Here is a 16,953-nt window from a genome sequence, read left to right on the forward strand (position 1 = left end):
GTAACGCAAAAGTAACCTAACACATTACTTTCCCTAAAAAATGACACAATTAATTACTTTTTTAGGGAGTAACGCTATATTGTAACACATTACTTTTACACTTTTGCTTTTAACTTTCCCCGACACTGATCATATGACATTGCAAATATGGAAGCTTGCTTCCGCCACTGTATAATTTTATTTTATTTTTTTACTTTTTATCTACCAATTTTTAGTTTTTTTCTTGCAATGCCGAATTTATATCCTGCGATTTGGGATTGTGAGATATACACTCGCAATTCTGAGATATAAGCTCACAGATGCGAGAAAGTGCAGAAACAAGCTTCTTGTGGCATAATAGTGCAAATACAGACATACATTGCATAACTGGCCTATTTGGATTGCCATATGAAAGAAGAATTAAAAGTATAATTCTAGATAAAAGATTATAGTTAAAACCTCTGGCATTTGAAGACGTCTAACAACCAATCTTTTTATACAGCAGGCTTTTCCCCCGTAACACCCCCTCTGTAGGTCACAGATGGTTTATAGGTTGGTGTCCCCCTCACAGATAGTTATAAATCTCTGTGGAGTGAGTTTTGGCACGGACACGTATGTCCTCCACCAGACTCTGACGTATTCTGCAACCGGAGACAGCCAGCTTTCCTGCAGGATTACAGAGTCGCCGTTTATATTTGGGCCTGTTAACAATAATTACTGCTACTAACCAAGAAAATATCCTGTACTGACCTGCTAACTCTAATTAGTTATGTTTGGCTTCAATTATTTTTTTCTATATGCACAGGGCTGATTCTATAATCACAAACATATGTAAATGCACATTACAGTGAGTTAGAAGGGAAGGAGACCTCATGAAAGTGAGTGCAGTAATTTTTTGTTATTTAATATGAAACAGGTCAATGCAAAAACAAACAGTTTAATTATGCAAACACACACTTTATGTTCACATTTATGTAAATGAATAAAGAAATTATAGCTGAACCAACTTAAAGCCTTTTTTCAGACTTGTTTTCAGGCCACAGCAAAAATAAACAAAATCTCACAAAATAAGTTCGATCTAATATATACTTTAAATTATATAGGCTATTTGTTATTTTTATATTTGTATATATATACTTCAAGTAAAAAAATTGTTTTAATGATCTAAGTTTCTATAATAACTCTGACTTGAGGCATGTTAAGGGGGTCAATAAAGTTTATTTTTATTATTAACTTTTAATTACTTTTTTGTCTAACAATATACAACATGTTACAGGTCTATGTAGTTTTCTCTGCCCTGTGAGAAAATGTGAAATTCTATGAGTCACTTCCATTGAAATTTCACAGAATGTCACATGTCTCTTCTGGCAGCTCAAGCTGGAGTTCAGTAGTGAAAGAGGATGGGCCTTATTTACATACGACCCAATGGCTACCAGCCGTGATTGGTCTTTGAGACACTGACATCAATGACGGATTTCAAATGCGTAGAACACGGTGGCCAATGAGAGTCCGCCTCCTTCACTCAGTGGGCGTGTTTAAGGACTTTTCTAGACTCGCTCAGCACCGTTACCGGCATTTCAGCGTTTCACCGCCGGCAGGCGAAAGTGTTCTTGTGTTATTTATTTATTTATTGTCGAAGACTTTTACTATTTTGAAGATGTTGTGCCTGTGCCTTTATGTGCCCGTCCATAATTCAGATCATGTCGAGGTGGACTATTTTGAATCGAATGGATTACCGTCCGAGCTGAAGTCGCTCAAGTCTCTTAGCGTCCTTCTGCCGTCGCAGGAATTCTCCACATACCGAAAATGGAAGAAGGTAAAAAAGATCAAATCATATGTACATTCTTTCTAATCTTTCTTTATATATTATTCAATGTAAGCGGACCTTTGAATAAAGTAAAAAGTAGTTGATTTTTTCTTTTCTTTTCTTTAAAAAAAAAAAAGAAACTACACATTTTTGACGCATGACGTTTCCGGTGCTCGTTCCTCTTTCCTGCGCGCGCGCGTTTCCGTGAAAATGACCATATTTGGAGTTTCCCCCAGAGCGCTTAAAGGGATAACTCACCCTAAAAAAATACCCTCAAGTTGTTCCAAACCTGTATGAATTTCTTTCATTTGCAGAACACAAAAGAAGATATTTTAAATAATGTTGGTAACCAAACACTTTATGGTCCCCATTGACTTCCATAGAACAAAATTCTATCAGCATAAATTAAATAAATAAATAATTTCAGCAGATGAAAGAAATTCAACTTGAGGGCGAGTAAATGATGACAGATTTTAAATTTTTGGGTGAACTATCCCTTTAAAACTATTGCCTAATTAAAATGCATCAATAATGTGTTCAGTGTTATAGCCTCATCAACACCATAGTACTGTAACTTAATAGTTTTATATACTACTTCAAGATTCATACTTTAATACAGTCGTTTTTTAATTGAAGCCCGTATGGTGCCCCTAGTGGTGCAGTTTCAATGAGACAATCAGAATTGATAGGTCCATAAGTTTATTGATTATGATTGTCTGAGCTGTTGCAATAATCTGGATGAGTGTACAAACATGATTATAGTCTCACGATCAGATTTTCTATAGAACGCGTTCAATAATTACAACGACAGGAGACTGAGAGTGTGATCTGATTATGAGGTAAAGTTCCCATATGAGTTAGTAGTTAATAGTTTATTTATTTTTTGTAGCATCAGTGAAAAGCACAGATGCTTTTACCTGGGTTTCACAGACCTTGTATTGTGTCAGGTGTCTTTTAAGCCTGTAGCTCATTTGATCTGCATATTTTCCCGTCTAATAACTAAAGACACTCATTCCCTCTGTTCTAGTTTTCCAGCTGTCGGTATTCACACACTAACCTTACTGATTGTGCAATGATTTGCTGCTGGAATGCATTGGATATTCGCAGTCGCACACACTGATTAGATTTGGTTGCATTAAAAATTGTCATCTTTCCCCCCCACAGAAAACTTTGAAAACTGAAGAGAAAGCGCATGATGGGCAGCTGGACTTTGAAGAGTTTGTTCACTACCTCCAAGACCACGAGAAAGACCTGAAGCTTGTCTTCAAAAGCCTGGATAGAAAGAAAACTGGTATTATACCTTGTGATGCAATGCAATACTTGATTTACAAACTCACAAATTTGTGATTTTTAAAATGACTGACATTTCTTTAATTTGTTTCTTGTCAGGTCAAGTGAACGTCAGTGACATTATGAACTCCTTGCGGGATCTTGGTGTCCATATTTCCCTGCAGCAAGCGGAGAAAGTCCTTAATAGGTGAAATATTGTTTGAATAAAAAATTGGCAATATTGCCATGTTGACTTTAAAGTCTAATTTACCTTCCTATGTTTAGCTCTCATTATATTTTTTTGTATTTTAGACACTTACAGTTAGTTTATAACTATATAAATGCATTGACCTCTTGGTCATTTGATCTCTTAATGAACTGAGTCAGAAATTGTTAGAATTTATCATTTGTTAAATTCATTAAGCGCAGAGTTTGTTTCCAGGTTGTAATCGGTCTTCCTTCTCTCTTGTTTGTCGTTTTCTCTTGTAGCATGGACAAAAACGGCACAATGACTATCGACTGGAATGAGTGGAAAAAGTATCCCACGCTGCAACCTGCCGAGAACATTCCCGAAATCATCCTGTACTGGAAACACTCAACCGTAAGAGTTTGTCCAAATCCTCAGAATTAAAGAACCTGAAAGTTTAGGTTCCGTTTAGTTAAAAAGGCTTTATTCCTGATGACTGCAAAGCAATTAATATGGGGATCTGATTAATATGGGGATCTGATTAATATGTCTGCAGGGAGTTATTCAGGTTTCTTAAAGGGTGTGTAAATTAGGCTGGCTTGAGTTTTAGGATTGCTTTAGGACTTCGGCCTTATGATATACGGTTGATGACGGTCGTAAAGTGACTGTGCCTAAAATATCGACAGGAACACTGTGATCTAGGACAGGCTCCAGTTTAATAGGTGTAACGTTGCAGCTACTAAATCTAAACTAGTCTGTGTCCTGACTGCTAGAGTTCGTGCATAAATCCATCATTACATTTTGCAAGTCAAATATCAGAGTACTCAGATTAAACCAAGACTAACTGTCCCTTCCTTACGCAACAAGTCTTGTTGACGTGCACAATTAGCTGTTCAATTTGAGACTTGATCTAGTCGTTTGATTTGTTAAATTTCAGTATCAGTGACCTATTTAATGGCAGTTTAAACTGGACCGTAGCCTTTGTCCTCAAGTTCAGAGCGCAATAATATGGACTCTGATGAAATGTGCGCAAGTTTACGAGGGTTTCTAAAGTCCACAATGGATTTTTCGATCAAATGGCACCTTGGTGCGTCAAAAACGTTTTGGCTGCGTCACTGGTCGGGTCAGAACACACTTAACACACACACTGTTGCTGCCAAGGTCGTTGCACTTTAGTTCTCTTGAAGTAGCATTAATGCATAATACTAGTCGTCATTCACTGATTTACACACATTGGTTAATTGTTAATTGGTTAACCGTATCGGTGATCTGTTTCTTTGTAGATCTTCGATGTGGGAGAGAACCTGATGGTACCAGATGAGTTCACGTCGGAGGAGCACATGACCGGGATGTGGTGGAGACATCTGGTCGCCGGTGGAGGAGCTGGAGCCGTGTCACGAACCTTCACTGCGCCGCTCGACCGACTCAAAGTCCTCATGCAGGTACGATGATCACGTGACCTGCGTCATTCTGGGTTCAAGAGAACTAGATTAGTGTTGCATCTTGTGTCCTATATTAAAATCTGTTTAAGTTACTCACTCAAGGGCGTAGTCTTTAATGAATCCTAACCTCAGCTTTCTCTGTAGACTGAAAGAGGTTTTATTTACACAAGCATTTTCCTTCAGACCTCAAGCCCTTAATCAACCAAGTATATGTTAGATAAAGGGCAAGCAAAATGGGAAGAATGTCAAAATAACAAATTATTTGAAATAAATCCCTCTTAAATCCAGACATAACCCAGTTTTACAGTATATACAAGGTGTTTTATAGGCCATACAGACTGAAGAACCACCAAAATGTTAATAATATGGTTTTTATCAGGGATGAGGCAAACTTATTTTGTAAGATTGGCCCAGAAAAACTGGTTTCGTAACCGTATGGCCAGAACAATTGGTTTTGTTACCCAAGAGTCATAAGCGTAGTTAATCAGTATCATAAATGCATGTTCCGGGGAACAGAATAATTATTATACAGATTATTCAAGCGTCCAATCAGAATCCGAGTGGTCAAGCACACCCTCTGTTTTGCTCTCTGATTGGTCCGATACGAGATACGTTGTCATGACTCTGTGATAGTGAAGATCTGTGTCAGCTTAGCCATGTTTACGTCAGCCGTTACTCAACTGGACTTTAATCGTTCAGTTGATTCAGTTTAAAACCTTTCACCTACTTTTTTCGACATACTCAACTTTGCTCCCCTGCTTGTGAGGGTCTAAAACCTTGTTTTAATAGAACATGTTAATTCTGATCACTGAAACCATATAAAGTGTGATATCATCTGTTATTATTTAGACATAACCGGTTCTAATAAACCTCTTATTTCCTTGTCTCAGGTACATGGCACTCATGGCAACAACATGTGTCTCATGGGTGGTCTCGCCCAGATGATCAAGGAAGGAGGGATGCGCTCGTTATGGAGGGGCAATGGCATCAACGTCATCAAAATCGCACCTGAATCAGCCCTCAAGTTCATGGCTTACGAGCAGGTAATGGATGAGAGCTGATGCACTTCCTTTGTCAGGGATGTAAATGTCCGACCTGAGAAGTATGAAAAAATTGGTGCATGTTTGAAAGCAAGGAAACGGGGTTATTCTCAGGAACTAAAATCAAACCAACTTTGTGTGCATCATTAAATGAATGACTTTTCTTTTGTCGACAGATTAAACGGCTGATGGGAAGCAGTCAGGAAACCCTGGGGATCGGTGAACGCTTTGTGGCCGGTTCCCTGGCAGGAGTCATTGCACAGAGCACCATTTACCCCATGGAGGTGCGTCTCCAAAGCTTTACCTCACAAAATTGCTCATTTTTCATATATGCATGCATGCAGTAGTCAACATTTGAAGTGGATCAAAATCTTTCATCAAAGTTATAGATGATTTTTGAACAATAAAATCCCGTTCTTGTCTTTAAGATAACTTTGAACTTTTTTTGATGCACTTCAAATGTTTACTAAAAAAAAAATCTCAGACAAACAATGCTATAATGAAAAAATCTGTAATGCTCTTCTGTTCAGGTTCTCAAAACTCGTCTGGCGTTAAGAAAGACGGGCCAGTACAAGGGCATCTCAGACTGTGCCAAACAGATCCTGAGGGTGGAGGGAATGTCTGCGTTTTACAAAGGCTATGTACCGAACATGCTGGGCATCATCCCGTATGCTGGCATCGACCTGGCTGTCTATGAGGTGAGCAGAGCAGCGAACACGTCACAATATTCCTCATTTAAATAATTAATATGCAGAATAAAGGGGCGGGGCCTGGTTGAGTTAGTTAGTAGTGTGTTGAAACTGGTGGTTATGGTAAGGGGCGGGACATTTCCCAAACACGCTCAAAGCACTTGACCAATCAGAACACACTGCTCCAGCCGACCAATCAGAGCACAGTGTGCTTTTCAGAAGGAGGGGCTTCATAGAGACAGGAACTAAACAGAGCGTTACTGACAGACTGGGAAGAGAGGAGCTGCATATATGGAGAATATGAGGAAAATTTACATTGAAGCATGAAAACCTGTTCTAGTAAAGCAAAATCAAGACTTTGTAAAGGGCATAATAGGGAGCAATCACTGGAGGTGTCATTTATGAACAGAAAATGCTAATTTTTGTTTCCTAATCTTGCTCTTTATAGACATTAAAGAACACTTGGCTTCAGCGCTATGGCACGGATAATGCGAATCCGGGTGTGTTTGTGCTTCTGGCGTGCGGTACGGTCTCCAGCACGTGTGGCCAGCTCGCCAGTTACCCACTGGCTCTCGTACGGACACGAATGCAGGCGCAAGGTGAGCTCCAGGGTTTATAATGTGCTTTTCTGCATGCTTTTCTCATGGTCAAGTCACCTTTATTTATATAGCGCTTTTTACAATATAGATTGAATATTAAATGTGGTGTCTTTATTCCTGCAGCTGCAGTCGAGGGCTCTTCCCAGGTCTCGATGTCGGGACTCTTCAAGCAGATCATGAAGAACGAGGGCCCGACGGGTCTCTATCGGGGTCTGACCCCAAACTTCCTGAAGGTCATCCCCGCGGTCAGCATCAGCTACGTGGTGTACGAGCACATCAAGTTGTCGTTAGGAGTGCTGTCGAGATGAGGCTTGTAAAGGCTCGATGGAAGGACTAAATCTCGGGGTTTTGAACCTCGAGGTGTGGAGGATCTCATTCTGTGAATGTGAGGGTGGAGGATGACACTGTTAATTAACATCTCGTTATTTATTCAGTTCGAAATCTGTTGAAAAAAAAGTTTGAAATCTGAAATCAGGGACCAACGTATTTGATTTCATGTGACCAGTGTGTGTTGCGATATATATGTTTAAAAATGCATATATATTCGATTTCGTGTGTGTGTGTGTGTGTGTAAGTGCCACTGAGAAAGAATCAAGTGCTGTTATGATCCAGTTGGGCAATGCAATTGAATCAACACTACAAACACAGCATTATTTCATGCTGATTGAAGTTGCACTGCCCACTTTCTTACTAATGCTGCTTTATATTGACTAAAGTATTGTATTTATACATCTTTAACCAGATATTTATTTATATTGTGGCATCTGAGAGTTTAATGAATGTTTGTTGCACAGTGAGTCTCTGTTAAAGCCAGTGTTTTTCAGTAGTTAAACTGTTGTCTAATTTAATCCTAATTCTGGTTATTTTAAATCGGCACAGTGATGTTCACTTTGCATTAATATAAGAGAATGTCTGGTTGATTTGAAAACAAATGCACTTTAATTGCTTTAGTCAATTGTGAATGTCACAGTGTAACGACTAATCTTGCAACATTGTCAAAGAGTGTGAGCGTTTTGTAATGGGGACCAAATGTTGAAGTAATAAATGCACATGATTTGCTTACTTGCAGTATTGCTTGGGTATTGAAGTTCACGAGTTTCAACATAAATGCACAGGTTTGAGGTGTTTGGAAACCTCTATCCGGAACACTGGAACGGTTTTTGGGAATTGATGATTTGAGTTCATCAGAGTTTCATTGTAATAGTATTTGTTTCAGGCAAAGTGGCTCTTATTTTAGTTTGTTTTAGAGATTTGTTTTCCCTTAAATGTAATTTTATTTTTTCAATAAAAACCTAATATTCATATTATGTTGTCTGGTGTTTATCTTGATATTCAGTAATGTTTAAACATTTTACAAGGTTTGTTTATTTAACTACATTAGTTTTTAACATTACATTTATTCATTCTAGTTCATGTTAATTATGACATTTATTAATGCATTTTTAAAATCATAAGTTATTTAATGGACCAGAGCTGGCATGAAATATCAAAGAGAAGTTGTGTTTTTATGAACTGACCTTAATGATTAATAAATACTGTAACGTGGTGTTCAGTGTTAATGTAAGTTAATGCATTGTAAAGTGTTTCCAATTTTATATAACTTACTAATATGTTGCCATAATGTTTATTAATTATTTAAAAAAAAAATACTTTAAATTGAATACATTAAATTTAAATAGTGGTGAAATTTAAAAAATGTTTTAAAAACATGCTAATTGTCTATTTAAAACAGAAACTGTTCTGATCATTTACTCCGGAAATAAATGTTCCAATATTTCACTGTTAAAGCAATTTAAACTACAACAGTTAATAGTTTTATATGAATTTTATTACATATTTAAGCTAGGCTTTAAAAAAAAACTAAAATTCTGATGAAATCATGGTTGATAAAGAATCTGACAATGCCCTTCTTACATAATGTGTAAAGCCAAAATCATAGTTCAACATTTGACTCCTATTTACACAAGATTACAGGTTCAGTCCTAGTTATATCTGACCTGGTCTCTGAACTGTTCAGATCATATCTTTATCTCTGCTTTATATTATCTGAATTAAACTGCCGTGGTCATTTCATGTAGGCCTTTTCTTTGTCCTGAAAAGTGTTTGAACACTGACATCTGCAGTTCAAATCTTTAGTAGCTCTGGAAACATGCGGGATTGGTATAATCCGTCTATTTGTCTATATATATCTATACCGTATATTGGTCTATTTCCGTCTCCAAGACATTGGCATTTTAATAATCTACAAATTATTTTATTTATCACTTTAACCCACAGTTCTAGAACAATACATATTTAACGGAATTAGCATAGAATCTTATTTGAAATGAGAAATGACTTTTATTTTAAAATCTAGGTTTCGGATCTGACTTTTATTTTGAAATCTAACCAACCGCTCAAACGCGGAAATGTCAGAACAACAAAACCAGAGAAATAAAAACACACGACCAGCGATTAGATTTATGAAATTACTCTCTGAATCTCTCTGAAATGGGTTGCTTTATGTTGGTGTATTTTATTACAAGAGTACACACAGAATAGTGCTTATTTATTTAACTTAGCCATGGTTCGGGTGTTATTAATATTCTCTTGAGGCAGGATGTCTAAGAAGATGTTTAAATCAGGCTGTTTCGTGCGAACTGCTCATGTCATTCTGACCTGGCTCACAACCTTAGTGCTGTTTCTGCACAACACAGGTACAAATGCATTACTGTGATTTCAGTGTGTGTGTGTGTGTGTGTGAGAGAGAGAGAGAGAGAGAGTGAGTGAGTGAGTATGCCTGTGTGTGTGTGTGTGTGTGTGTGAGAGAGAGAGTGAGTATGCCTGTGTGTGTGTGTGTGTGTGTGTGTGAGAGAGAGAGAGAGAGAGTATGCCTGTGTGTGTGTGTGTGTGTGTGTGTGTGTGTGTGTGTGAGAGAAAGAGAGAGTGTGATGTGTGTGTGAGACAGAGAGAGAGAGTGAGTGTGTGTGTGTGTGTGTGTGTGTGTGTGTGTGTGTGTGTGTGTGTGTGTGAGTGAGAGAGAGAGATAGAGTGTGTGTGAGTGAGTGTGTGTGTGTGAGAGAGAGAGAGTATGTGTGTGTGTGTGTGTGTGTGTGTGTGTGTGTGTGTGTGTGTGTGAGAGAGAGAGTGAGAGTGTGATGTGTGTGTGAGACAGAGAGAGAGAGAGAGAGAGAGAGAGAGAGAGAGTGTGTGTGTGTGAGTGAGTGAGAGAGATAGAGTGTGTGTGTGTGTGTGTGTGAGAGAGAGAGAGAGAGAGAGAGAGAGTGAGTGAGTGTGTGTGTGTGTGTGTGAAAGATAGTAAAATAATACTATGGTAAATACTGTGTGTGTGTGTGTGTATGGTAACACTTAACAATAACGTTTAATTTGTTACATGAACTAACAATGAAAAATACTTCTACAGCATTTACTAATCTTAGTTAATGTTAATATCAATATTTACTAAAATATTTTTAAGGTCAAAAGCTGTATCTTTTAACATTAGCTAATGCGATGTGAACTAACATGAACAGGACACTTTTATTAATATATATATATATATGTGTGTGTGTGTGTGTGAGAATAACAGTGCTGTTCTGCTGCAGATCTCAGGAGATGTCAGGAGCGAGGAGACCTGTTACACCCTGTGTGTGTGTGTGTGTGTGTGTGTGTGTGTGTGTGTGTGAGAATAACAGTGCTGTTCTGCTGCAGATCTCAGGAGATGTCAGGAGCGAGGAGACCTGTTACACCCTGTGATGTTCAGCGCTTTAGTTCTGCTCTCAGTTCTGCTCTACTTCACCGTGTCTCTGATGGATCCGGGTTTTGTTCTGTCTGACGACGACACGAAGGTAAACAGGAACGTGAAGTCTGTTTTAGAAAACATCTTGCTGGAATAATGACCGATATGTGGACTCTTTCAGGGAACGTCAGTGGTCAGTGATGAAGAACTGGAGAAGATGATTCCTGAAGAGCAAAGCTCGTTCAAGCAGCGGCGCTGTGGATTCTGCTTCTTACTGGTGCTGATACACACTGACACACACTGACACACACTGACAGATCGAGAGAATCAGTCACGTTTAGGCCACGCCCACACTGGAAACAATCCAGCCGTCTCCTTAGACACTGTTCACAGCAGTATGGCAAGCCGTTTTAGCTTAAATTGTACCCAGCGTTACTCATCGTAATTGCATTTTTACTAGTAAGAATTAAATTTGAGAGCTCTACAATTCAATTCTTACTAGTAGCAATTACAATTAGAGAGCTCTACAAATGAATTTTTACTAGTCATATGTCTCCATTGACTTCCATTCATTTTTAATTACGGAGCTCTACAATTTAATTCTTACTAGTAAGAATTCAATTACAGAGCTCTGCAATTATACATGTCTTTAATTCATTTTTTTACTAGTAAAAATTCATTTGTAGAGCTCTCTAATTGTAATTGCTACTAGTAAGAATTGAATTGTAGAGCTCTCAAGTTTAATTCTTACTAGTAAAAATGCAATTACGACGAGTAACGCTGGGTACTTTAAGCTAAAACGGCTTGCCATACAGCAGCGTCATCTTTGATTTTGAATGGGAATGAAAGCGAGGCTGTGAGGGACAGACATGCATCTCTTCACTGTTATTTAATGTGTTTTTGGATTGTTCTGCTCATGAAACACTGGAAAAATATCTTTCCAAGAAATTTCAGTTGACAAAAAACTCTAGTAATCTAGGAGCTTTATACAGCTTTTTACAGCGGATGCCATTGGAAACAAGGCAAGTCTATCCCTCACAGCCTCACTCTCACACCTGACATGATGGCGCTGCTCTGAATAAGGTCTATTGAGTGTTCAGCAAACAAGCTAAAAAACCCAGAACTAAGTTTTTATAAGCTGTCGAGACCAAAAAACGAGTGTTTAAGGACATAAAAGTGGATACAGGCAATAAGACGTGAAGCATCAGCTGGAAGAAGGGGTTAATTGTGGGATCCTGACACTAGAAATACACTACATGTGCAGTAAACATTGTGTCACTGGTAAGTCAAATATCCAAATGTTTGTTTTATATATTATATTTCTGTTAGCTAAGCTATCCTGTCGCCGCTTACGTTCTCCTCCAGTGAGCGTTACGTTAGATCTCAGAGTATTGAGACACGTTGCATCAATGTCTCAATCGCCTGTATCCACTTTTGTGTCCTTAAATGCTTGTTTTTTGGGATCAACATCTTATAAAAACTTAGTTCTGGGTTTTTTAGCTTGTTTGCTGCACACTCTGTCACACAGCAGCTTTTAGACATAGGTTTGTCTTTTGTTATAAGTCAGAAAGGAGAAGGAGGCCGCTTCACACAATACAAACTCAATGGAGACGGCTGGATTGTTTTCAGATTATGACGCGTGTCGCTCTGTCTCTACTGTGTGATTGAGTGAGTTTGCATTCAGATGTTTGTCTCTTTATGTGACCCAGCAACCAATGAGGGCCAAGCACTGCAGGACGTGCCAGCGCTGTGTGAGGCGCTTCGACCATCACTGCCCCTGGATCGACAACTGTGTCGGCGAGAGAAATCACAGGTGGTTCCTGCTGTACCTGTGTGTTCAGTTTGCTGCTGTGTGCTGGGCTCTACAGGCTGCATGGTGAGTGTGTGTGTGTGATTTGTAACTGGATTGAACCGCCAGAGCATTTAGTATGATATAGTGTATAAGTGTAAAGATGTTTTAACTCAAAATTACCATGACATCTTATAAACATTTATTTCCAAAGTAGACCCACTTTGTGAATTGAACAATGTAATGAGGTCATAATAATGCACAGTTTCTCCTTTTTAGGATTAAGTTGCATTATGCATTATTAGAAAAATATACAGAAGAAAAAAAAAAAACGGTTAAAAAAGTAGAAATAAATAAATAATAAAAATGAGAATGAACTAGATTACATTTGATTACAATAAAAATGATTCAAGTAAATAAATCAATTTAAGTAAATAAATGTGATTAAAATAACTTATTTATTTAAATAAATCATGCAATTTTTAAAGGATAGGATGCATTATTAGAAAAGTGTAAAAATAATAAAGATTTGATTAAACTAACTAAATACATTTGATTAAAATAAAAATGATTAAAGTAAATAATTTTTTAAGTAAATTAATAAATAAATGTGATTAAAATAACTTAAAATTATTTAAATAAATTAATCCAATTTGATTTAAATAAACAAAATATGATTCTAATAAATAATGAAATTTTTAAAGAATAGTGTTAGAAAATAGCGTAAAACTGTAATAAGTAAAAAAAATAAGCATAAGATTTAAACTAACTAAACACATTTGATTAAAATGAACAAAATCAAATTTGACTTAAAAACTAACTAAATATATGTGATTAAAATACATTTAAAAAAATATTAAAACAATATGCATTATTAGAAAAATGTACAGAAAAGCGGTTAAAAAAGTACAAATAAATAAATTATAAAAAATAATATTAAACTAACTAAATATATTTGATTAAAATAAACAAATTGATTTAAATAAATAAATGATTAAAATACAATTAAAAATATAAAAATTAATAAATACATTTTTTTTATTTAAATAAATAAATTTGATCGAAATAAATAAATAATACATCTAAAAGTACAGTACTATAGTAAGTAGAAAAAAGACATAATAATGCAACATAATTGGAAACACTAAATATTTTTCAAATAACTTTTTTCACATATTTATAATATTTTAGTGAGTTCTTTATACATGAAAATATATTTCAGGATGGGGGTCCTTTGCATGATAATGATCATATTTGGTGGTCTGTGGCATTTAAATGTGATGCAGTATATACTGTACAGCGTACTGTAAACCGTGATCCCAGAGGAGCAATGACTCAAACTTTCCCCTCATTACACACTGTACTCTATTGATCAGATCAGATGTTTTATCAGTCATCACCAAGATGCTGTGAAATAATAATTATTCACAGTCCAGAAGGAAGAGTTACAAGTCAAACCAAACATTATTCAGACACCAGATATCATTTTTGTTATTTTTTTACTTAGTGTGTGCAGGACACTATAGTTCATTTATAGTGAGGATAGCAAAATAAAGTAAACTGTGACATATTATACCCAAAAACTCTTAATACAGTGATGAAAAATTTGGGACCAAAAACAATTCAGACACTTTGACCTGATCATGTTTTGCTGAAGTGTTTTTTCTTTAATTGCTAATGCTCTTTTTACACACAGACTGAACAAAATGAAGCATTTCTTGGTGATTGGTTGAGCTAAACTGGTATTATCTAATTGTGTAGTTAAATTTAACAGCTGACAGATATTCAACATAATTCATGTGTGAGACAGTCTAACAGAAGGATGGACAAAACCAGTGAAATATCAACTGAGTTCATAACTCTGAGTTCTTGTCATATTTTATTACCATTTTCTAAACTATAGCGAATAAACGGTGATAATGTGAGAAATGTTGAAGGTGTCTGAATAAATTTTGGTTTGACTGTGTGTGTGTATATATATATATATATATATATATATATTTCACAATATTACTTTTGAACGGTAGTGTATGTGGACTATTTGTGCAAGGTTAGGGTTAGTCATAATTTATTACCATTTTTTAAACTATAGCGAATAAACTGTGATAATGTGAAAAATGTAGTCTGAATAAACTTTCGGTTTGACTGTATATAATGCATCAGAGCAGCTGTGACTGACCTGAGGTGTGTGTGTCCAGGTCTGGCGTGGTGTTCGCCTCCTCCTGGCAGCAGTGGTTCAGTCGGAACGGGTTCTTGCTCGGGGCGATCGGTGTGACCGGGGTGTTTTCCGTGGTCGTGTTGCTCCTGCTGTGCATTCACCTGTACCTGGCCTCCGCTAACACCACAACATGGGAGTTCATGTCACGCCACCGTATCGCCTACCTCAAACACCGCGACTCCGAGGAGAACCCGTTCGACAGAGGAGTCGTCTGCAACCTGTGGGACTTCTTCTGTGTCTGTGGGACAGTGGCGTGGGAGAGGATCTACAGCAGACACCCCAGCGGGACTGTATGACTGATGTTCGTGAGGGACAAGTGTAGCGGTTTTTAGCTCTTCAACATTGACTGTGTTTTATTAATACTAATGTGATGTGATTTACTTTATGTAGTAATAAACCTGCAGGGAACATGTACTTTATCTACTTGATGAATGAAGAATCATTATGTGCCACAATTACTGGTTTTTCATTCATGCTAGCAACGTGCTAATTCGTGCTAGCAACATATTAACAATAGCTGCGTCCGAATTCGAATAGTTCCCTACTATATAGTGTGCCAAAAGAGTAGTATGTCAGAATACTTAGTATTCGAAAAACAGTAGGTGAAAAGTCCCCGGATGAACTACTACTTCCGGCGAGATTCTGAAGTGTGCCTATGATGGACACTTTACTATCCCATGAGGCCACAGGAGAGGATTTATGAATGGCAGTGAAGCGTCGTAACTGACGCTGGTGGCTCACATGATAATGACAACATGGCGGATGTAGTACGTCCGGATTACATCCATACTACACACACTCATACTATATAGAACATACTTTTTAACGCTTGTGAAGTTCAAATTCAAATGTAGTACTTAGTACGTGATTTCGGATGTGTTAAAACATGTTAGCAATGTGCTAATTCGTTAGTAAAATGCTAATTAATGTTAGCAACATGTTAAATTATGCTGGCAGCGTGTTAAAAACATGTTAGCAACGTACTTATTCATGTTAACGTCTAAACACTAGCAATGTGTTAAAACATGCTAGCAAAATGATAAAACATTAACAACATGTTAATGTTAACAGTGTGTTACAACATACTAGCAAACTTGTTAATTCATGTTAGCAACGTGTTAAAACATGTTAATAACATGCTGAAACATGTTAGTAACATGCTAAATCATGTTATCAATGTACTCATTCATGCTAGCAGCATGTTAAAACACTCTAGCGATGTGTTAAAACTCTAGCAACATGCTAACTGAAAAATGTTAGCAACATGTTAAATCATGCTAGCAGTGTATTAAAACATGTTAGCAACATACTCGTGCTAGCAACATGTTAAGCAAAGTGAAAACATTAAAATGTTAATTCATGTTAGCAATGTGCTAAAACATACTAGCAACATGCTACTTCATGTTAGCAACATGTTAAATCATGCTAGCAATATGTTATAACATGTTAACATACTCATTCATGCTAGCAACATGTTAGAATATATTAGCAAAGTGCTAAAACATGTTCATTCATGCTAGCAACCTGTTAAAATGCCTGTAACATGTTAATTCATTCTAGAAGTGTACTCAAACATGTTAGCAACATGAAAAAATAATGCTTGACACACTAAGACATGCTAACTAACAATATGATAAAACATGCTAGGACGCTAGCTTTCAAACTTTGAGACGAGGCTTTGTCAAGTCAATATAAAAGTTTGTTCCGACGAACTTTACTTTCTAGGTTTCATTGTTTTTATTAGACAAAGTCAATTTTTTGTTCTTAAAAAAGCCAACTATTTTCTACTCATTTGTTGCATGTTGTACATCTGTGACGATTCTTTTCACATAACAAGGGACAGTTTGTATAGTTCTCAAGAGCTTTAATTGGTTTGTGAGGTTAATTTTATACGTGAGAAAATAAACGTTTGCACTCTGTCTATCGACTCACAAATGAATGATTCTTCTAAGCCAGAAAAAAATGCTTCAGAACAACAATGCCTGAGTTCATTCACCCCCTCGTGATTAGGTAGAAATTGTGGGTAAAGATATATTTATAAATCCTCATCCAGTAAATCACAAACGACTGGCAAAGTCATGCAAATTCATTGGGGCTAGAAGCCTTTGAAAATGGGAGGGCCTTGAGGTCAAAGGTTAAAAAGCAGTTGTGTGGCTTTGTAGTCCATTTCTATCTACACTAGTGTAAAAAACTGCACTCCCTAAAATATCACACCA

General features: G+C 36.9%; 2 protein-coding genes across 3 annotated transcripts; both read left to right on the forward strand.

Annotated features, from left to right (window-relative positions):
- The first annotated feature begins 1,541 nt into the window (after positions 1 to 1,541).
- slc25a25a (solute carrier family 25 member 25a) lies at positions 1,542 to 8,316 on the forward strand. Its single transcript, XM_084086652.1, has 10 exons — positions 1,542 to 1,795; positions 2,951 to 3,077; positions 3,176 to 3,263; positions 3,545 to 3,656; positions 4,526 to 4,684; positions 5,575 to 5,727; positions 5,901 to 6,008; positions 6,255 to 6,422; positions 6,862 to 7,012; positions 7,136 to 8,316. The coding sequence occupies exons 1-10, from the start codon at positions 1,637 to 1,639 to the stop codon at positions 7,318 to 7,320; spliced, it is 1,410 nt and encodes a 469-aa protein (XP_083942778.1). The 5' UTR covers positions 1,542 to 1,636; the 3' UTR covers positions 7,321 to 8,316.
- A 1,063-nt stretch (positions 8,317 to 9,379) lies between these two features.
- zdhhc12a (zDHHC palmitoyltransferase 12a) lies at positions 9,380 to 16,658 on the forward strand. Of its 2 annotated transcripts, none has more exons than XM_084086921.1 (5): positions 9,380 to 9,708; positions 10,703 to 10,839; positions 10,912 to 11,007; positions 12,440 to 12,606; positions 14,718 to 16,658. In XM_084086921.1, exons 1-5 carry the CDS (start codon positions 9,612 to 9,614, stop codon positions 15,031 to 15,033), a joined length of 813 nt encoding a protein of 270 aa, XP_083943047.1. In that variant the 5' UTR covers positions 9,380 to 9,611; the 3' UTR covers positions 15,034 to 16,658. The 2 variants fall into 2 exon arrangements, with proteins under 2 accessions (XP_083943047.1, XP_083943048.1); XM_084086922.1 differs by having other exon boundaries at positions 9,426 to 9,708; positions 10,597 to 10,839.
- Positions 16,659 to 16,953: the final 295 nt, after the last annotated feature.

This window comes from Abramis brama, assembly GCF_963993115.1.
Source record: "Abramis brama genome assembly, chromosome: 16".
Taxonomy (NCBI): domain Eukaryota; kingdom Metazoa; phylum Chordata; class Actinopteri; order Cypriniformes; family Leuciscidae; genus Abramis; species Abramis brama.

Excerpts from the sequence above, each read along its gene's own strand:
- slc25a25a (XM_084086652.1), top strand. The coding sequence starts at position 1,637 with ATGTTGTGCCTGTGCCTTTATGTGCCCGTCCATAATTCAGATCATGTC. Across the intron at positions 3,657-4,525 it reads TGTACTGGAAACACTCAACC|ATCTTCGATGTGGGAGAGAA; the intron begins GTAAGAGTTTGT and ends GTTTCTTTGTAG. Across the intron at positions 6,009-6,254 it reads GCACCATTTACCCCATGGAG|GTTCTCAAAACTCGTCTGGC; the intron begins GTGCGTCTCCAA and ends TCTTCTGTTCAG.
- zdhhc12a (XM_084086921.1), top strand. The coding sequence starts at position 9,612 with ATGTCTAAGAAGATGTTTAAATCAGGCTGTTTCGTGCGAACTGCTCAT. Across the intron at positions 10,840-10,911 it reads TGTCTGACGACGACACGAAG|GGAACGTCAGTGGTCAGTGA; the intron begins GTAAACAGGAAC and ends GGACTCTTTCAG. Across the intron at positions 12,607-14,717 it reads TGGGCTCTACAGGCTGCATG|GTCTGGCGTGGTGTTCGCCT; the intron begins GTGAGTGTGTGT and ends GTGTGTGTCCAG.